The 22843-nt window shown below is 36.4% G+C and overlaps 1 protein-coding gene across 1 annotated transcript in view; it reads left to right on the top strand.

The window, feature by feature from the left end:
• The window catches only part of LOC131029102 (SEC12-like protein 2), a 101560-nt gene extending 78938 nt beyond the window's left edge, over positions 1-22622 (top strand). Inside the window, exons 4-10 of the mRNA XM_057959509.2 lie at positions 16798-16889; positions 17043-17142; positions 17260-17332; positions 17428-17548; positions 21588-21704; positions 21997-22064; positions 22218-22622. Of these exons, the coding sequence (XP_057815492.1) occupies positions 16798-16889; positions 17043-17142; positions 17260-17332; positions 17428-17548; positions 21588-21704; positions 21997-22064; positions 22218-22297 (651 nt within the window). The 3' untranslated portion in view covers positions 22298-22622. The remainder of the gene's footprint in view (positions 1-16797; positions 16890-17042; positions 17143-17259; positions 17333-17427; positions 17549-21587; positions 21705-21996; positions 22065-22217) is intronic.
• Positions 22623-22843: the final 221 nt, after the last annotated feature.

The following is a 22843-nucleotide window of genomic DNA, read 5'->3' as shown; positions in this document are numbered from 1 at the left end:
TCAATGCCATCATAAATCTCACCAATGCAAGGCCTATCCATGTCGGTATAGCGAATCATACTCATAATGGGCTCAGTGATACTTAGAAGATATGTAACAAGATCCCACCATTTCTCATTCAATATTCTCTCCCTAATTTTTTCTGCCCTCTCACTGCTACTCTGCTTCCATATAGTCCAATTGTTGCTTATCACCATATTGCATAGTGCCACTCTAACTTTCACAAGTCGTCTTAAGACGATTGTGTTTGATGCAAAATGGGTCTCAACAACCTATAACACAAATTAATGCCAAAATGATTAAAAAATAAAGCCAAACTTTAAAGAAGAATACACAATATAGCTTACACAATGATATTATGAACATTGAAATTAAAAAAATCAGAAAATGTAAAATTAAATTACTATTTCACTTACCTTCAATAGCTCCAAATTCGAAAAGGATCTAAAAATCCCTTGAGACATGTGGTGGTTTGTGATGAACATCTGGATGTCCTCAGCCTCTGCATACACATCTCTGATCCATTTTATTTTAGTCCCAATCCTTTGTAGCATAAGGTTGAGTGAATAGACCGCACAAGGTGTCCAAAAGATGTGATCATAGCGTTCCTCAACCATCAAACCAACAGCTCTACAATTTCTTGCATTGTCCATTATGACTTGGACAACATTGCGGGGTCCCATTGACTCAATGGCGGAGATGAGAATTTCTGCAATAAATTGGCCATCTTTTACTTGGCCCTCACAATCCACAGCTTTCAAAAACATTGCCCCTTTAGGGGACACCGCTATGACATTGATCAAGGGACACCTGTCTCTGCCCATGAATCCCTTATGAGTTTCAATGCATCTTCAACCCTCTTCACCTCTTTGTCCAATAATGTTCCCAATATGGGGAGCGAACTACATTGAAAACCAACCCATTTGCACAAATGCACCTTTCTATATCTTGGTCAGCAATGTCTCCACTCTCATTTTGAAATGCGGTTTCTAAAGGCCCCTTTGTTCTTTTGCGTGTCAAGGGTGGTTCATTTTCAGGTTCATTTATGGAAAAGAAGGGGTGGTCTTGTACTACAACATCGGGATGAGATGGGGCTTGCATTCCCCTTGTTTTCTTTGCTGTGGTTTGAGTCAATCTACGCGCTTCTCTCTCTTCTGCCTCCTCATGCTCCTTAAAATATTTCATCTATCTGGTATAGGTTTACCATCTTTTCCAGGGCATTTTTTGATGCCTCTTCCTTTTATTCCACACAAATGGCCTACTACCCGATAATATGAACTATTACGTTCAATACCACATCCTTGGCATCTCCAACCGAATCCCCCACCTCCTGGAAGTGGGTGTAATGTCCCCTCTCTGCAGTGATTAGTTCAGTGGTCCATTGGCCTATTCCAGAGACCCATAGGCTATTTGGAAAGGAGAATTAGGGTTTCCAACTTTTGTGGAGTTCTGCACGAGCTTTTTAGGGTTTACAAGGAGGGAATTCTTCAGTTCTGTCTATGGTTTCCTTCTGGATTTTTCATGAGCTCCAGGGTGGTATAACATGCATTTGATTATTTGGTGAAGTGAGAACTTACTATTTTTAGTAAGTTAGGGTTTGGCTGTTTGGATGATGTTGTTTTAATGAGCTTTCCAAGCTCTTTCTTCGGGTGCGAAGATCATGTTTTTCGAAGGAGTATTTCATGACTTACTATTTTTAGTAAGTGGCAGTATTGAGCAATTCTATTTTTAGCAGTTTGGACAGGGTCCCGATCCTATAGCAGTTTAGTGGTCTTCATTGCTCAGCTTCATCCTGGATTTTGTTGATAATTAGTATTGGAGTAATAAGTGATTTAATTAAATATTATTTCCTTATCCTAAGGTTTAATATTTATTTATTTTATTACTGATTAATGATATATTGGGCGACATAGGAAAAGACATATATTTATCTAATATAAATGTTATATTTTCCTAAGTTAGGCGTTGAAATTTGAAGAATGCATTAAGTTATTATTGAAGACTCAGGCAAGTTCGAACTTGATGAATTATTGGTTAAAATGCAACTTGGGCGCCCACCTTGGGAAATGAAATGAAATGTCATTTGGATGCCATGTGAGAGTGAAATGAAATGCAAATTGGTAAGGTGAATTTGGGAGCATTTACATTTGAATTTCAGAGGAAAAAAACTATAAATACAGGTGCTTGGCCTCCCATTTGGATATCAATTGAATTTGCATCGTTATGCTGCCGAATTGGCAATTGAAAATCCGAGCTTCGAAGTGTGGCTTCCTAGCTAAGTCTTACTTTCGTACTTGCAAGATAGTACCTAGCTGTGTCCATGTATTCCCAGTGTTGTTGGTGAGTGAGTTGCAGATTGTGGAGTGTTTTGATTGAGATTGGAGTGTTTTCTGGTTGCTGGTCACGGGATTGCTGAAAGTGTATTTTGCTCGCACCTCTTGGCCAGGCGATTCCATCATTCTATGTACCGGCTCATCCTTCCTTCCTACCACTGGCGATGCATATTGTAAGTTTTTAGCATCTTATTTTGAGTGTGGATTTTTATATTGAAAATCGAACTTCCCAGGTTAGGCGTGGGTTTAGTTAATGCATTGGGAAGCATGCAAAATAAATATGGGTGTTTCGATGGCTTTCCTTGGGTTTGTTCTCATTGTGGCGGGTATAGAAATTGTTTAGAACAGATTTTGGGTGAATTGGGTGAGTAATGAGAGAGTTATGAGCGTTTTAGTGAATCCACAGGCTGCTGGTTTTGCAATTCCAGCCTGCAGTTTTTTGATGTTAGCAGAAATTTCATGTTCTTAATTGGATGTTCAGCATTACTCTCTTCTCACATTATCTTGATTATTGTAAGGTTAAGTAGTAGTACTACTAACCAATTCTGCCTTGTAAATCTCACCCCGCTGAAAAGTGGAAGAGGCTGGCTTGCCGCCTATTTTCAAGTAAATTGTAATTCAGTCCTCCCACTGCATAAGTGGTCGAGTGATGTCTAATTGTAATGGTCCTCCTGCTGCATAAGCGGTTGAGTTGAGTTTGTTTTGTAATTTCAGTCCTCCCGCTGAAATATTGCGGTCGAGTGATTTGTGCCTTGTGTGTTTCTCTTGGCTGGTTCACCGCCAAGTTTCTTGCATTCCCGCTGGTAAAGTGGAAGGGTTGCAATCTTCAACAAGTTTTCAGTTTATGCTTTCTAACCTTAACGGGTTATTTGTTGTGGATGATTGTTATTGGCCTAAAAACAAAAAAAAAATAGCTAGGATATTACAGTGGGTTTAAAATGTCAACATACTTCCATAAGGGAGAATTCGGATCATTTCTTTGTTTTGTAATTGTTTGTTCATTGCCAACGGAGGAAGAGGTAGATGCCATTCTAGTTCCTATGGAAAGAAATATCATAAACATATTCAAAAACAAAAATAGTTGGAAAAAAATGTTTAAAAATCTACCTCTTGTAGGCAATGGGAACTTGCAAATGTATGGAAATGATGCTGCAACACTTGTTGAAGCTTCAAAAATCAGTCTTCAACTCCTCCTATTTGATCTTGGAAGCCAAACTTTGTTCACCCTTTCTTCAACTTGTTGTCAAAAAACTTCTGTTTGCAACACAAATGAGGAGAAATGAGACAAGATTATGTTTTAGAAGTCACTTTTAGGGTATAAAATTGACTTTTTACATGGCAGATTTAAAAAAAAATTAAAATTCTGCATAAAAAAGTGTGTTGTGGGCTGCCTAGCCGTCCGGGTTTGACCTGGGTCCGCTCAGGTTCGATCTTGGTCCACCCGGGTTCGATCTTGGTCCACCCGGGTTCGAACCAGGTCGAACCCCCTCTAGGAAATTTGAACCAAGGCTGGACCGGACCCGAACTAGGGACCCGGATTGTATCGAACCCGAACCAGGGGTGTCTAGGGGCGAACCCGGTAAGCTAGCATAAAAGCTTTCAACTGATTTTTGTGGAAGAGCCAAAGGTGGAGCGACCGCTGCCTCTTCTCTTCTAATAGGATTTACCAAATGTTGGATATGATCCCTTGATTGTTCATTCTCCACTTTGATTTTGCCCTTTTCTTCCTCTTTCCTTAGCCTTTCCTTGATGGCCTTGACTAAATCATCTAACTCCAAGACTTCTTGTTCCTTTGTAGTAGGACCTAAGTCCATAGTCATTAGCTCATAATCTTCAAGAGTGATGTCCTCTTTTGTTTTGTCAACTTTTGGAATGGCCACGTATTCTGAATGGGATCCTTTGCCATCCTTATGGATTAAGGAATGTTTCTTTGCTTTCTTATTTTCGACGGGCCGGTTGAATCTAGCTAAGAACTTTGCAGAATCGTCCATTGGTTGAATTTCTACAATAGCTTTTGTTTTCATTCTTTTTATTAACCAATTTGGTACCAATTTGGTACCGTTGGCTGTTCAATGCCATCATCTTCTTCATTTACTTCATTTCCTTCACTTCCTTCATTTCCCGTGAGTGCAGAAATCATTCCCTCTTAAAAATCTCCTTCCAGGATATCAACTATCATATTCTCCAATTCCTCATTCATTACTGTCACTGGATTATCAGGGTCATCAGGGACAATTTTCTGCTGAATTGGTTATTCACAAATTGGAGGAGGAATTTCCATCTCAATTTTTAGATCATTTGCAACTAGAGCTTTGTTCCTATCTGCGGATGAATCAACTTCTTCAACCAAAGAAGTGTTGGTAGAGGAAGATGCATTTTTTGTTCTTCACTTCTTGTGTACAATCTCTTCATTTGAAGTCCTCTTTCTTCTTGGCCTTAGTGAACTCTTTGTTGTATATCTCCTTCTCCTATTATTTCCACTTTTTGGTTTCTCAACTTCGTGTGTCACTTCATCCTCATCGGAAGAACATGAATCCATGCTTCCCATTAAAACATAGGTGAAGGCAGTATTCTTCTCCTTCGGTTTGTGAGTTTGCTGATCCACCCACCAGTTAGTGAATTTCATGGCTGGCCTCATTAATGTATCCAAATCTGAAAGCTTAGGTCCAGACCAATCTATTGTAGGAAGAGGTTTATCTTTTTCTTCTTCATAGCTTGGCTGGGTGAAATCTCCATCATCCTTGAGCTGATTTGGTATGGGGAAAAGCTCAATTGTTATGATCATACTTACTAATATCCTAGACCACATTCTCCTTATCCCATACTCATCAGCCACATTGGCCTAGAAATCGTCAAGATCAACTCTGTGTTTATACTTCCTTTTGTTTACCATCTCAATATGGTGATGGGTATCAAAGTTGGACCTTGATCAATAGAAGGAGAATGGGTACCACTGCATTTCTACATCTGCCTTATCAGCTACCTATGCTGATGGACATGATTCTAACATTTTTCCAACAAAAAGGGGAAAAGAAATTCCAAGCTTTTTCTTGCCTCTTTTGATTTTCTCATATGTGTCATGTTGTCTGATGACCTCTAGTATTTGTAGGATATCTTGGGAGTTTGTATGGGCATCCTTTAAGTCCTTGGACTCTCAAGTATGTGAATCTAGGATATTGAATGTACCAAGATCCAAACCTGCCAATGAAATCTTTGGCCTCTTGTGTCAATCATTGATGAGTGCCTCCTTGAAACATCCTAGTGATGTACGTTAGGAATGCATCATTGACTCTTTTGAAATGGGATTTCTCTTGTATATGCAATTGTGGGTAGCAATCATATGCTTTGAATTGACCATCCTTGTTTCCCACAACGCCTTTGCAAATCAATCCCTTATATCTGTAACATCTTGCCAACATGTAAACGATGTTAGAACTCATGTAAAAAGACTTTTTTGTGCTCCATGTTTCTCAGCTGCTCATCTATGCTATCACTGATTATTTTTGCCCAATTAATCATCTTGACACCCGAAGTGACCTCATCAATGAACTAGAACGTCCAAGGCTTGAATAGGGAGGTTTGAGGACTTCCTATGACTCTGTTTAGCAATAGGATAAGGTTTCCATACTCTTTAATTAAATTTGTCTTGAAAAGTTTCTTAGGCATTTTAGTATAATTAGCCCTTGGCTTTTGCAACCATTGCTTGTTGATTACCTCAGCATAGGAGTCAGGTTTTGCTACAAAAATTCTTAAGGTCACCTCTTTGGTCTTGTATATGGTGGAATGGTAATCAAGAATGCCGAATGCTTCTTTGATGGCCATTTCTCCAAGGTAAGCCAACACTTAGCCATCAATTGCCACAACTTGTTTGTCCTGGATGTTGTAATGTTTGGCACATTCTGCTATTAGCTCGTTGCATTGCATACATGGAGGAAATCTAGTTGATTGAACAATTGCATTTCTCATCATTTTTCGTGCTAATGGTGAAGGAAAGCAATCATTGAGCCCATACATTCTTTTCTTGAAGTCATTGAGTTCCATGTGGCCAAGTTCGGTATCTCCAACCTTCTTCCACTTTGTCACAATCTTGGACTCCAGTTGTGGTCCCTTGTTATTGAACTTCATCTGCACCTTTCTGGACACCCCTCCTTGAATTGACATCTACCACTTGAGAAACATGAAAACTTTCTAAGTTAGAAAAAGAATAAGGGGGCTTGATGCTTGTTTGAAAGAATTTCGAAGGATAATTTTGGTTTAACTTATAAAATTCTAGAAATTGCAACAAAAAATCAGACTTAGTGAAATTCTGGAAATTGTGAAATTAAGTTTGCTTATGAATTTTTTTTTGCCTACAAATCAGGATAAAATGTAAAAAGCAAGATGATCTAGGGTAAAATTCAAAGAATCTGACATGAAAGTTTTGCAAGTTTGGAAAATTAGAAATTTAGACAGAGAAATCTTGAAGTCTGAGAGAAATTCTGAAAATCTGCCTTCAATCCTTTGTGAACCTGAAAATTTTGATGAAATTCTTAAATTGCTTTAAGGAATCACTTTCAACTTTGTCTCCAAGCATAGAAATTGGCCTAAATTCTCCTTGAAATTTTCTTGCACCTGCAATTTATTTCAAAATTTGCCTTGAAGTTTGAAAGAAATTATTTCCTATGCTTCAACTTTCAACCTTGAGAAGTGACTTGTGAGAAAATGGAATTCCTATGCTCATGCTTATAAAGAAGGCGAATTCTTACCTTTTTTTTTGTTTTTTTGCTAAGTTACCGGTTCGGGTTTGGATTCGGGAACGGATTCGGCAAAAAAAATAAATCTTGGGTACGGGTACGGGTACGGGTTCGTCCGTACTTATATATATATATATTTTAATTATATATATATACCCATATATTATATATATGTTCAATATATACAATCCATACAAAAAAAAAATATACAATGTGACTTTCCATACATAAATGATAAATCCACAATTATTAATTGCTAATGCCAATAAATATTCATATATCGCAAATGTAATCAGTAAACTAATAACTAAAGTCTAATATCATATTCATAATTTGCAAAAAAGATAATATTCAAGTTTCAAGTCTTTTTAAAAAAGTCATAAAGGGGCGAATTAGAGTTTTATTATAAAAAAACTATTTTAAAAAGTCTTTTTTTTTATTGTTTTTTTGACTCGTGGCCTTGTTTTTTGGAAACCACGGGCCTGGGTTCACGCGGGTCCTCCTGGGTTCGACTTGGGTTCCACCCGGGTCCTTCCTAGGTGGTCGGGTTCCTTGTGGGTCCTGCGTCGCAGGACCCACAGCGAACCCGGCCACCCAGGAGGAACCCAAGGAGAACCTGGGGAGAACCAGGACTGGGCAAAATCAGAACCCAAACCCAGGCCAAAAGGGGAAGAACCGGTAACTTAGTTTTTTTGTTTTATTGGAAACGAATCTGGTCTTGTTTTGAACACCAAATAGAACCTTCCCTTTCTTTCATGCTTTCACGACCTCAATAGCGATCTCTTGCTTTCTTCTAGAAGTTTCCCTCTATGGCGAAATTTATCTTGATTTGAATTTTTTTCAATCCATCAACACTTAGCGAAATTTTTCTTTTTCCACATTGGGTGGACTTGCTACTTGTTTGTGGATTCTCCATGATGCTAAGGGGTGGACTTCATACTAGTTTAGGGATTTTCCTCACCTATGAGGGCAGACTTCATACTTGAACAAGGATTCTTCACCTAGGAGGGCGGACTTCACATGAGAAGAAGGAATTTCTTCATGTCTAGGCGGATTTTGCTTGCAAACAAGGAATTTCACCGTGCACAGGGCGGACTTCATGCTTGTTCAAGGAATCCATGCTAAGGAAGGGCGAACTTCATACTTGAACAAGGATTCTTCACCTTGGAGGGCAGACTTCACATGAGAACAAGGAATTTCTTCATGGTTGGAGCAAACTTAGCATGGAAAAAAAGAATTCCTCCATGGTTGGAGTGGACTTAGCATGGAACTGAGGATTATTAGTGTAAACTTTATACTTAGCCATCTTCTTGCGATCTGATAGTGAACTCTCTAGTGTGATACTTCTTCTGACTCAGTAACTACCTATGATCCCGAGAAAAGCAAAAAGCAACTTTCTATTTTTAGAAAAAAGCAGAACAAAAAAGTAGGTTCCTAGATTGGCACCAAAATGCCAAAAAATGAAACTTTTCGAAAAAGCAAAAAGCAGAAAAAAACAATTTTCCTAAAAAATAGGAAGTGGTCAGAATTGGTCCCCCCAAAATTGCGTTTTTACTCCTTCGACCTGTCTGAGCACATCAGAAGCATCATAACGTTCCTTGATCATTCTTTCTCCTTGTTGATTTAATGACTCCAAATTTTGAAAAACTTGAATTTTTTTGACAAAACCCAAGATTGAAAACACTACCTTTAAAAGCAAAAACAAGAGGGTCCTCATTTGCAATGGGGCGATTTGTGATTATGTCACAACACAACCATATACTCCATAGGTACTACCGCCATTTGACAGTACATTAGTTGAAAAGGAGTATGTTTGGTGGCTACCTTAAATCTTGTATGATAGGCCCATAGTATTGTGGACAATTTTTCTTTCCAATTCGTATCTTTGATGTGCAAGATTTGTAGATAATTGAGATAAGTTCTATATTTGTTGACTCTGCTTGGCCATTTTCTCTTTAGTAATATGGGCTCAAGAGGGAGTGCAAGATCTAGAAAGAACTCATTATTAATTGGATCACATAATACACAAATTCCCCCCTCTATCACTCATTATTTATACTTGGATCTTGAAGCTTGTACCTATTTTCTTATAGATGAATCTGGCTATTGTCAAGTTAGGCTCTCACTTCTACCCATGTCAAGTGCTTTGATGCCACTATGATGTATCTGCATCTATGTAATTAATTGACCTTGAGAGGACCTATGAAGTCTAGTCCCCATTGTTCAAACCAAAGTCACCATGTTCGCCGAATTTTCGGCTTCGAATTCGATATCCGGTGAACTTGTAAAAACTGTATGAAATTCGCTAAAATTCGTTAAAAATTCGCTGGATAAGGCAGAGGTTTTTACCGTCAGCAGATGACCACTTCACTAATGCAGTTGACAGGTATTGGGGCCGCAAAAGGGCCGCAGGTCGATAGTATGCCCGGCCGTCGGTAGGGTTTGTAGTGGCGGAAGACAATATATAATTTTGTAATCTTGCCCGATACATTGCGAACTAAAATGCCCGATAAGATTGATCCATAACGAAAACATTTTAGTATAATGTTGTTGCCTGATATGATATAAATGTTAACTAATATATTAACATTTCTTATAAAAGTTTTCCGATTTAACATTAATATATTATAAATTAAATATTTTTAATTATTTAATTCAAATTTTTAATTATTTATATTTAAAAATTGAAAAATTAAAATTTAAAAACATTTTATTATAATGTTGTTGACTGATATAATAACTAACTAATATATTAACATTTCTTATAAAAGTTTTCCGATTTAACATTAATATATTATAAATTAAATATTTTAAATTATTTAATTCAAAATTTTAATTATTTATATTTAAAATTTGAAAAATTAAAATTAAAATATATAAATATAATTAAACAAATTTAATATTGTTTATTATGATATTTTTTGGATATATTATTATATTTTAAAAAAAATCAAATTTATATAAAGCGAATTTAATGGCGATTTTTTTTTTCGAATTTTTTCCTCCTGCCGAATTTCATCCAAATTTCATTGTTGCCAAATTTGAACTCGAACACGAGCGCGGTGACTTAGGTTCAAACAATTCTTGTTGTTGGGATGGTGAGAGTGGCATGAAATCCCTTTTTAGTGGCTCGCACAGTCTTTGGCATGTATTGCATCCAACTACCCACTCCCTTGCATCTATATTGAGTATTGGCCACCATAGACCAACTAGGAGAACATTTCTTGTAGTGCCATCCAGTCTCATATGTTCACTTGTCAATCCTTCATGTGCTTCTTTTGGCACACTTTTTACTTCTCCCATCATGTTCTTGTACCATGATATTAGTGATACAATTTGGAATAAGTAAGTGTTGGGGAAATCTCCTTTTGTGCCTTGGAGTTTCCCCTAACTTGATTCTTGATTCTTGAGAGCTGATTTGCATTGCAATTTCTTTGGCTGAGCAATGATTGTAAAAGTAAATTCTTGAAGAAAAGGCAACCTCTTTACACAAAACACAAGTGCATATATATATATATATACAACTTTGTAATAATTATCTTTTTAACAACATCTCTACTTTTAAGCCCTGCAATCATCACACATAAAACACAAGATATAAAACTTTGTAATAATTATCTTTTCAACAGCATCTTTACTTTTAAGCCCTGCAATCATCACACATAAAACACAAGTGCATATATATATACAAATTAAGCTACTAATGCTGTCAATTAGAACATGTATACCAATATTCGGCTTAACTATAATTATATAAAACATATTCTAAGGTTTGGGATAGGACATGATAGGAATAACCCAGCCAAACCTTACTAAGCCCAAGAGTGGAACATTGATCCTCTTGGCCTTGGTGGCAGATCTTAGGCCCCATCGAAGGTGGCCTACTTAGCAGGTTGTTGGTCTTACTGTCCTATCCATGCCTTATCTTTTGTGTTACTACCAACTTATCAAGGTAGGTCCGGTTGGGGGGAATGTAGTGGAATTCTCAGCTTAACTGAACTAAGCCCAAGAGTGGAAAATTGACCCTCTTAGCCTTGATGGCAGCACTTAGGCATCCAGCAAGGTGGCCTACTTAGTTTGGCAGCCTTAACCCTCTTACGTACATCTTCCCTTACAGTTAACAGCTCATCATTGTAGGAATGGTGGAGTTCCCGGTTAGCCCAATGTAAGCCCAAGAGCAGAACTTTGGCCCTCTTGGCCTTGGTGGCAGAAATTTGGCCCCACACAAGGTATACTAAGATGATGAACTTTTACCCTCTTACCCACATCTCCTCTTCCTCGATCCATGATGCGATTCGACATTTTATATTATAAAAATATATTAAAAATGATTATTCCGTGATACATAAATGCAATAATAGTAATACTATTCAAGATTCTTATCTGTTCATTTTTTTTTCCTTGTTAGCCACATATCCTAGATTCTAAAGTATAGGGCCAAGCACAGAGCATACACTTTAATACACGGAGCATACACAAGGTATATATAAGCACGGAGTATACATATGAAGTCACATTTAGATTTCTTTCTCCTTAACTAGAATGATTCATTTTATTCATCTTTACCCTGCTGGATGGCAGGATCAAAGCTCCGATACCACTTTAGTGTCCCCTACTCAGTACCCTTGGAAAGAATACAAATAGTTGGTGAACTAGGACAAGAAAATTGCCTTTTTACTTAATACCTCTTGAATACTCTATTATATACCCTGCAAAAACAAATAAGATTACTATATTTATTTGCATATTGAATTGGAGTTTTTATAGTTGTTTTAATTATAAATAATTTGTTGCAGATTATTGTTTTGGGAATGGAGTTATTATTGGGTTGCCCAGCCAACCCATGCTAAGCCTCCCTGGTCTTATTAACATAGTGTGGGTCTTATTTTCCTGATCATACTCTGATTTGGGGATGGAGTCATGACTGGGTTGCCCAGCCAACCTATGCTAAGCCTTCCTGGTCTTATTAACATGGTGTGGGTCTTATTCTACAGATCACACTCTTTACCCTTGTACATTATTAATATAGGAATCGTATGTACTATGGGTAGCATAGTGGAGTTTTCAGTTTAATCAATCTAAGCCCATGAGCGTATCTCAGTCCTCCTGGCCTATTGCAGACTTTGTCATCAATAGGTGGGCTACTTAGAAAGTAAACATTAACCCTATTACCGATCTAAGCCAACCTTCCATTCATGGTTTAACAGTTTATCATGTTTGATCAGATATTAATTAAATGATACCATTATTTGTATTACCATTCATTGATTATTTATTCTGATGTTCATTATGTTATTTGACACCATTGCTCATTTAACAGATTGTATTAAGTATATACTATATACCCATAGTATTGTCATCTTATTGAATAATTGACAGTTCTGGATTACATTGCAGTTATACGTATTTTATGCTTGCTGTACCAGTTATACAGAATGCAAATTCATTATAGTTATATACAAAATTATGATGTGTTTTATTTCCTTATTATTAAATAAATACCATCCGATTTGCACTATGTATTTCAGAAGGTTATTAACAGATTAATAGTCTGATGAAATTTGTATATAATCAGAATATTACTTGACTGTTTATTATCACTTATATTGGATACGGTGTTCTATTGTTATGTCACTATAACTCTATTCTTTAGAGTTGACGAGACATACCTGGCGGACTCCTTTCTGAATTCCCTTTGATTGCTTTACACCCCTATTGTGTTCAATAGAGTGTGGACGTGGACTGAGGCAACTTGCGTGGTGTGCTCAGTATCTTCTCTTTCTTTTTCTTTATCCCCCCCGATACCTATGCAAGGCTTTCCCCTTTTAACTTAGGGAGGAATCACGTATGGTGGGGGAGACGTGACTTATTCTGGAGTCACTTTTTCCATCTTCAAGCGATATCATATGACCCGTTAATATTAAATAGTACTGTTGTTTATTATAATAACGTGCTATTAAGTTTAATAATCATTTATTAATATTTACCATTAATTTAATAGTTAACAATAGTTCATATTAATTAGAGTTCTAATAAATATTTATTAATGTCAGTCAAATATTATTATATCTTCTAATCTTAATCGTAGCTTTCCTTGTCTCTTTTATACATGTATTAGTAGTTAGTTGTTGCAAAGGTAGACAAATCTGACATGGTCTGCCACTATGTGTTTGCTCCATTGCATAGCAAATATAATTGGGGACCTTCCTCCTAAATAAGTACTGAGTTTTTTTTTTCTTATTCTCTATGTCTCACTTAGAGGCTTGATAGGAAAATTATGAAGTCTTCTGGAATAAGACAATTTTCCACAATGTCTCTGTGTTACGATATTTATAAATATATAGCGAGCTATTAGTACTATGTACAATTGTTAATCTGATTATTGGGTTAAGTATAGGAACATGACAAATTCTTTGTCACACCCTCATTGTATTTAGGTTTCTTATGTGACAAGAGATGAAGGTTGGAGTGTATGTATACCAAATTCTTTGCTTTTTTTGTACCCAAACAGTTGTGTTTGACCGAGTGGATGAAGGAGTATGTACTCCAATTCCGCTCAGCTGAAGAACTTGCAACCTGTCATAGAACATTTAATATTTAGTTTTATAATTCCATAATCAAAACTTAAAAGTTAAAACATAAATTATAAAATAAAAATGCTTTAATATAATATACAGTATGATAGCATCAAATGAAAAAAAAATAAAAATAAACAATAAAAAGATATATACTTGGGAGAGAATTGTAATTGTAAGAGGCTGCAAGAAAATGGAGTCTTGACCATGTAGATACCACCATTCATCAACACTTATACTATATTTGTCATGAAGAGCTGAAAGATCATGATTTTTTGAGCCTTGAATTGGCCAAACTCGCTCAAGACAGTACTTTGGATTTCTTCATCTGTATATATCTTTCTATATGCAGCCTTATAGCCAGTGTCAACCTCTCCATCTCTATATGGTGCCACCCTCCTTGGCAATGAAAGTACCTCTTTTCTTAATACTTTAGTGACAAAGAAAATGCTAGAAATGTAAAGGGGTGGTCATCTTGTTTGTAATGTCCCCTTCCCAAGCATTGTCAGCTTGGAGGCTGTTAGCCTATTCCTCGGGTTCCGGCATGCTAATGTGGTTGGGTTAGGGAACTCCTCATGACTTGGAGACCTTGTAGTTCCACCTATTTGGTATTTACAGGTGTTGCATTGAGCTCAGTTGAGCAAGAGATGCATCATGACACTTTCTAAAGTGGTTTCGAACATTAAGTCTGTTATTACTATTTTTAGTAAGTCATCATTTTGGCACCGACTTGGTCCCTTGGCATTAGTAATTTTTGGCATGGTTGGTTTGTGTATTTAATGATTATTTGTAACCAAGAGAATTGTTTTAAGTAACGCTAATGTTATAAAGTTGAAATAAATATTTAACTTAGTGTTATTTTAAATATTTAAGTGACTTCATAAAGTGGGCGCCTAGGGGACATAAGGAGACTATAAAAAAGTAAAGTTAATGTTGTTTTAAAAGGGGCACACCTACTTGGGAGATATAAGGGGATTTTAATTAAACAAAATAAATGTTTATTTCCCCAAGATGGGCATGGGGTTTTGGAGGAGGAAATATAAAGTGTTTTGGGAGCTCATTTTGAATATGCTCAAGTTTTGATAACAGGATATTGCTGGTTTGAACTTCATTCATCCAAGGGCTTTGTAAGGATGAAAACCCTCATAGAAGATATCAACTGCAGAAGTGAAAGATCTATCCTGGCAAGTTGCTAGTGGTTTCATTGAGGAACTATGTTGGGGCTTATTTGATCAAAGATTTCAGTTTGTTGCCAGGCATTGAAGAAGAAAATCATCGGGCAGATTTATTGAAGACAGAACAGCAGATTGGAGAAGCATTTGATTGCAGATTTGCATTCCTTTTTGCTTACATGCACCTTCATAGCTGGTTGTACTAGTCAAGGTGCAACAATAACTAGAAATCTATGGAACAGAGGAGCCTGTATCCTTGCTACATAGGCATCTAAGGTAGGTCTTGGATGATGTAGCAGCCACAATATATTTTTAACTATGAATATGTAGAGATTTGCAATAAGGGATATATATTATGTAGATCTTGCTTAGACTTATAGTTTGATGGGGGTTTGGGGGCAACACCAAACGAGGTTTGAGGGTAGCACCCCTCACGGAGGTCTAAGGGTGAGAGAGAGAGAGAGGTAGAGAGATAGGTCTAGATCTTGGGGGAGAGAGGATAGAGTGAGTTAGAAAGAGGTAGAGAGAGGGGATAGAGGAAGAGTGATAGGGAGAGAGATTGATCTAGAGTTTAGGGGAGGTAAAGAGAGTGAGATAGAGAGAGCAAGAGAATGCTGATAGGAGCTTAATGATTATTGATATTTATAGATCTTTGAAAACCTAGAATGTGCATTATAACTCCTAGAGATATGAAACCACTCTCAAACATATATATATATATATATATGAAATATAACTTAAAGTATGACTTATACTTAAATGTTATATTTCATGTATATTCTAGGTGCATGTCATAGACCAAAAAAGCATTGAAATTTTGTGAGTTTTAAAAATATAAAATAAAAATGGCCAAGTCTTAGGCCTAGACTCACTAAGAATCGCTGGGTCTAGGAGATTCCCTAGTCTCAGCGAGTCTAGCAAAAACTCGGTACAGTTTGAGTCTGAGCCCAGGAAACTCGCTTGCCATGCCTCGCCTTACGACTCACCATGTACTTGTGAGTCTTGGCAAGTCTCGCAACACTCTACACACATCCTTAGTTTCATCAAAATGACCTTGCAGACATGGTATTTTAGATCAAAGCAGTTCAACATCTTTACAACTTGACTGGGTCATTTACATCATCAAGATCAATTCCCCACCAATTTTTTTTATTTCATTTGCTTGTATATATTTTTCTAGAGCTGGAGGAATAATGCTAAAGTATTTTAAAGTAAAAACTAGGTTTGGTGTTACTATTTTAATTTTGCATGCACATCTTGCCCAGGGATCCATGAAGGGTGAAATTATCAGCCATATGATGCCTTTTGTCCACAAGCCATGGAAATTGCACATCACCATTCCTATCTCTGTACGATGTAGACCATAGCTCTTAAAGAAGGAAATAATGAAAAAGAGAAAATTGAAATGGTAAGACCTTAGAATGAAGTAAAAAAATAGAAACGAAAACCAGAAAATAAAAACAAAGAATTACTTACCTTCCAAATCTGTTTATTAATTTTGCTGAATTGGTCCACAATCACTTGTAATTTGTTGAAAATCACAAGTGAACGCTATTTTGTCTGAGTGTCAATAGGCAAAAAGCATGAAGGAGGAGAAAATGCATAAAATGACAAGCTTTTGGGCTTTTTCTGCTGCTGACTCTCATTAGGTGCCCTTAGCTGAGTTTTTGGCTTCGACTTGCTGAGTTCAGGGAGTTTTCTGGCAAGTCACTTGCCTACAACTCACTAGTTAATTTTATTGAGTCACTTGCTTTGCCTCGTGAGTAGTTCACTGGGTTTTTGAACTATGTATGCAAATGATAAATGATTACTGGCCACTTGGTGAAAACTTGCCTGTAACTAGCCATAGTTTGCTCCGTAAGTTCTTGCAAGTCAGCAAGTAACTCACCAAGTTTGTTGAACTATTTGTGCAAATGATAAATGATTATTTCTTCTATTTTTTCGAGCATATTTGGAGTGTGATAACAAACTTCTCGTGTTGCAGGATGGGTACTTGAGGGTTTTTGAGTGGCCAAATTTAAAAATCGTGCTCGACCAGCCTGAGGTTCATAAATCAATCAGGGATCTGGACTTCAGGTACAAAGGACTTCTCAAAGTCAATATTTGCAATTATTTTAAGCAAAGATATTATATTATTTTCAATTGGGATTTCAAATTTGAATTCCATGTTTATATACATACAAATAATGCACCTAGAAATGATGGGTGTAATTTCTTGCTTCACCACAGCTCAGATGGCACTCTTCTCGCATCCTCGGAAGATGGCGGGCCTTGTAGAATTTGGAACCTTAAAACTTCAACTTCAGAAGTCTTATCATCAGTGGGCAAGGTAATCATGTTATCTGTAAATGTTTAATTTTGCTGAATTTTTTCCTCTGAATTTCCATGGCATAATATTTTCTTGTGTTTTTCATAATTCAATGCCTTGCCCACTTTGTTTATTCAGGACGAAAGGATTGTCTTCAGTAGGTTTTCACGTGATGATGCAAAACCATGGCTTTTCACGGTGATAAAGCAAGGTGGGACCTAGGAAATATTAAATATCATCTAAAATATGTTTTTGAGGCATTTGTCCTTCTGCTGTTTATATTCATGTCAAGCATCTGTTTTATAGGTGACAAAGGCCTTATTGCATATTGGGATACACATACCCGGAAAAAGGTTGGGACTCGAACATTTGAGAAGGATCCCATTACCACCTTCAATGTTTCATCCGATGGAAAGTTTCTTGCAGTGTAAGTACTCAACCAACCTGAGAACAATCTAGTAAATTTAATGCTGACAGTTTATATGTGAATATTTAGTGTACAAATTTTTATTTATGTATTCATTTATCTGTAGAGAACATCATTGGTGTATCTAGAAGGATGCTTTGTATGTAATTGGAGCACATACGAATGTGAAGGGAAACACTGAAAGTGGATAATAGGAAATGAATGTGGTGAAATATCATCACAGAACAAAACTTTAAAGTTCAATCACTGAATTGTATAATTGAAGTGGTAGTAATGGTTAAAGAAATTCACTCAAAGTATTCTTAATATACAAGCACAGCTAAAATGCAAAGCCAAAATTCAGGCTTATCGTTGTCAAAATGCTCTTTTGATCACCTGTCAAGGTCATTTCCACTAATATATTATAAATAGGTTATAGATTGACCACTTCAAAGATTTACAGCAGGGGGGTATTGTGTGAAAAACTCCTAAGCCTTCTCTGTAATCATGGTTAAAACTAATCATAAAGGGTAGAGACAATGAAGAGAAAAGATATGTGAGAGCATTGGCTTTCTGTCAAGCCAGCACCCAGATAATTGTTAATTTTAGAGAACAGATTTATGATTAGATATAGTTGCAGAAATCAGAGAACAACACATAACACAGGATACCCTGGGAAAACCTCCCTCTTGGAGGAAAAGCCCAGCAATAATAGATCCTCAGATCTGATTAGATTAGGTTAAAGTAGCAGAGTTACAAAGTTCCCAGCTAGGGTAGAATAATCAACAAGAAGTGATGATAAATAAGAACAGACTTATCTTAGTTTAGATTTATGACAGCCTCTAGGTCAGCAACTGTGAACATCAATCTGCAACCTTTTCCTTGCACTCCAGCACACTGAACTTGGACAACTTTGTGGTTTGGATCTGTACTTTTGTTTCTGCACATTCAGTAGCACAAGTTGCACTAATCAGCACTGTAAGAGCACACCAAGTTCACTCTAGATCTGCACCTTGCTTTGGATGAGTTCACACACAGCTGGAGTGTTAACTTCGCTTGACTTGAAGAAGGGCTTCACATTAATGGTTGGATAGATGACTGAAAAGTACTTCGCTTCACAACTGAAGATTTCTCACTTATTCTGATTTTCGCACAGCAGAGGTAATTCGTGTGTGTTCATTGTGTAGAATACAATCTTTGTGGCTTGTTATATATATGGATAGGTGCCTTATTGGGTCGGCCCAATAAGGCACTTTTGGCGCTAAAGACTTTTGTCTTTTCCACGTTACATGAGCAAGATAGGAATAGGGTCAGCCCTATATCTCAACTCCACGTTCCATTTAGTGCAGCCCTATTCTAGGGCGCTAAGATAATACACCATGTGCAGTGGAAAGGTAGAGGGCCCAGCCCTATTTGTTGGTTACACTCCACGCAACCTAAAAGGTGAGATTACAAAGGGAAAGGGCCCGGCCCCTTTTGGGATGGGTTCTAATGTTGCCTTGCGGCAATTAGAACCCATCTCCTATTTATTTTACAACCTAGTTACATAAAACTAACAATAATCATTTCAGTAGTCACTTTAAGGTTCTTGACTGAGGTTGTAATACTTCTGCAGTTGTTGCCACATCTATAAGTCTTCATGTTTGTGTGTGCATCAAGAACTGTCAATTGCTCTCTTGAGAGTCATTTTAATGTTTGCATGTATTATGGAAATATAAAATATTGTTGGAAGAAAACATATAAGAAGAGAAGAGTTTTGAGGTTATAAATCAGTCTTTCATGTTTTCTATTTCACATGCTTCTTTTTGATGAAGACATTCCTAGCTGTATAAGAGTTTCCCCTCAAGGACAGAGATGCAGAGGTGTCAGGAAGCTTGAAGTTACCTATGTTGCCACTACTATGACCGCTTCTTGTAGAAACTTTAAGAAAGGATTATAGCTTTTTGGCAGGCTATGTGTATGTATTTATACGAGGCACTCAAACAAGGCAAATAAGCAAATTGTATTACTGGCAATGTAGGATTTGTGATGTAGAGACAACATTTTTGTCTAGTATGTTAATATCATTACAATTATTGTGATGATGGTTCTAGATACTAGATAAAAACATGCAAACAGCAGTGGAATGCATATGAAAATGTTTTTCAGTATGGAGTCTTTTGTGTTGGTTGATTATATATGAATAGTTTTGGCTTTGTGTTTAGGGTCAATAAATGCATTAAAGAAACTTAAATAAACACAAGAAAGCAACTCAAAGAAGCTGTTTGGTTAGTTACAAGTTACAACAGTATTTCTTTTGTTTATGATAGCGTCAAGATAATTTTTAGAATCAAACAGATTGTAAACATGTCCTACTGGACGGAGTATATAAGGACTTTTTGCAAATGACTTGATCTCAATATTGGCAACAGCCCGAGGATATTATTTTATTTTATTGATAATTATTATATTGGGGATCTATGAAAAGGGTCCCAACCCAACTAGAACACAAAATCTATGTCATAATAACAACATAACCACCATAAAGTATAATGGGGAAGATACAGAACCAGCACAATACAAACACCACCATTGACATACCTAGAATTCAATTTACGAAAATGCCCACCAGATAAAAACAAACCGAACCGAACCCAAAAGTAACAATGAACAAAATATGCTTGGATAACTCAAGACCTATAACTACCGAACAAAACAACAAATAGTACAACTAATATGGATCTTTGACACTACAGCTACCCAAAAGGGCCATTTTCTGTCGCTTAGATGCAGATCTGTATACCCCATTCTGAGAAATATGAACCACCTCCAATAATGATGCGAATTCACCAGAAACTGCCATTGCCCCATGCACATCAATGCCCCTGATAATCTGTTCTCTGCACATCCCTTGTAAATAGACCAATTTCTAGTAGACACATTATGAACCCAGCTGACAATTTCAATGTACCATTGTGAATGGTTAACACTATATGACTCATTGCCATTGTAAGGCCCTTATAAAACTCCCCTAGAATTTTGTTATCCATCCTGAGCTCGTGCACTTCTTCCTACATGTACAACATGGAAAATTTGATTTGAATGCTCGAGGGTTGATGCCATTTCCTACTTGACCAATAACTTGACTCACTTGCAAACATGTCCCCATCCTTGCATCTACGTCCTCTTTAACCTTAACCAGGAGCTCTAATAGACAAGCCCTAATTTTCCTCATTCAGTTCTGCCTTAGACAACTTCTCCTTGAAATCTGCAAGAATCATAGCACATGATCAAAATCAACTAGTATTAGCCAAGCCCCTCTCCCCTAAAATTGCTCTCACAGTTCCAAATGGTCTGCATCGTCACAATTGAAAATCCTCTTTAAATCCTGGTCTGAAACAGGTCCTTGCTTCAGTAGGTCATAGGACAATCTGTCATCTTATGGGAAATAACAAGAATACATTTTAACAAGATACCTGTGTCTATTTGCCACCCTACACATAATGTGCTATCTTCTTTTAATGTCCCTTCTTGGGATATTCCTGATTTTTGCCCCAAAACAACAATTCCAACTTAAGATGAGAATTTTGATGTATTTATAAATATAATTTTATTTGAACTGAAGACATTTCATTATAATGTTCATTGTCTTGTTGAAGATCAATTAAACTCAGATCAATAAATCATAGCATATTCCTTATAGTGAACTTTTTGTTTGGTGAGGGATATTTGTGTTCAATACAATTTTTGGTTGGATCCTTTTGTTTGCCTTTGTCAGTATGCATGTAGTGCATTTCTGCCTGTTAAGGTTGATTCTTTGCAACAACAAACAGATGGGATATGCAAAAATAATACCAGCATTCTGATTCTAGCAACTGGAGTGAGATATTAAGAACAGATCATATATTTAATCCTTTAACTAATTTAAGTGTGGACATTTTGAATATTTTGTAGTAGGCACAGATGAAAATAATTTACTTGTGAAGATGCATGACAAAAATGGTGTATATGGATTTGTATTGTTGTTCTGTTTCCTGGTTGGGATTTAATCAGGAGTTCACTTTGGTTGTTGAACGCACAGTGGAACTTGTGAGGGTGACATCTCTGTAATTCAAGTGAGCAAAATGCGTATACATCAGAGAGTTAAAGGAGCCCATATAAGCTTTGTTACTTCGCTTGATTTTTCACAAGATTCAAGGTATGTTCTAGAGGCACAGCTTTCAAATTCAAGTGTGCTATTTCTCAATTTCTTCTTTCCAATGAATCAATATGAGCTTGATATAGCATTGCAAAATATGTATCAAAAAGACATTAAAAGTTTATTTCTTTGAATGTCGAAGGTTATAGCTAATTTTTCTCTGCTCTATTTATTATTATATTTTCTTAGAATTTTTTTCTATTGGACTTATTGGTGTCCAACTGATTTTCTTACATCAAATAGTTTATCCATTGGAGTCCAATTAACTATTCTTAGATGGAATGAATTTTAGATTGTTGCTTTCTGCCTCGGGGGTTTCAAGTGCACGGGTGACTAGAATAGAAGAACAAAAACAAAAAGGTGATATTGTTTCTCAATTTTTTTAGACTATTTCTCTTGTATTTGCTGATTCCAATATTTTGGGAGCAGACGTGCTTATATTATTAATCCTTTTATAAAGCAAGTCCTGGTTTTTATAGTAATACGAATTAATTATTTACATTTTCTGTGCAGATGGAAATCTACTTTTCCTACTTATGAGTATTATTCTTGCCATATTGGCATTTTTCATTGTGAAATACAGAGGAGTTTAGAGATGAATGAAGGATAAACTTTGTCATACAAGTATTCTTAGAAACTTGGATTTTGTCTGAAAACTGCAACCTCACATTTTTAAACTCAGAAAAGAAAGTTGATCAATTTTGTTTTTGGTTTGCAAGGGATAGAAGAATGTTAATGCAAGGCAGATATGATGGTACTTGTATGTTGTAAATCGGTAGTATTGTATGTGAATAATGATGAGCAGGATTGATGGCATAAACTTTATAATGTTTGTGCATCATGTAATATGCGTTATCCACAATTTTCTGTAAAATTACACTTTTTAAAATTGGAAATATTAAAAATATGGATTTATGACGTGGAGTCTTAGAAGAAAACTGAATGTGAAGATGAATTGTTGAACTTAAAAACCAGAATAAAATATTCGGACATTATTAATGATTAACAATTGATTAATGAAGTACAAGGGTAATGTGCTAGCCATACAGTTTTTCTCTTGTTTTTATGGAAGCGGCTCATATATTGTGAAGTGGCGTTTTAGTGGGGAAAACTTGAGCATAAATTCTTGGCGGTAATCT

The sequence above is a fragment of the Cryptomeria japonica genome, chromosome 5 (assembly GCF_030272615.1).
Source record: "Cryptomeria japonica chromosome 5, Sugi_1.0, whole genome shotgun sequence".
In the NCBI taxonomy this organism is placed as follows: domain Eukaryota; kingdom Viridiplantae; phylum Streptophyta; class Pinopsida; order Cupressales; family Cupressaceae; genus Cryptomeria; species Cryptomeria japonica.
Note: the sequence above shows the minus strand (reverse complement) of the source record. Positions and strands in the feature narration are given on the sequence as shown.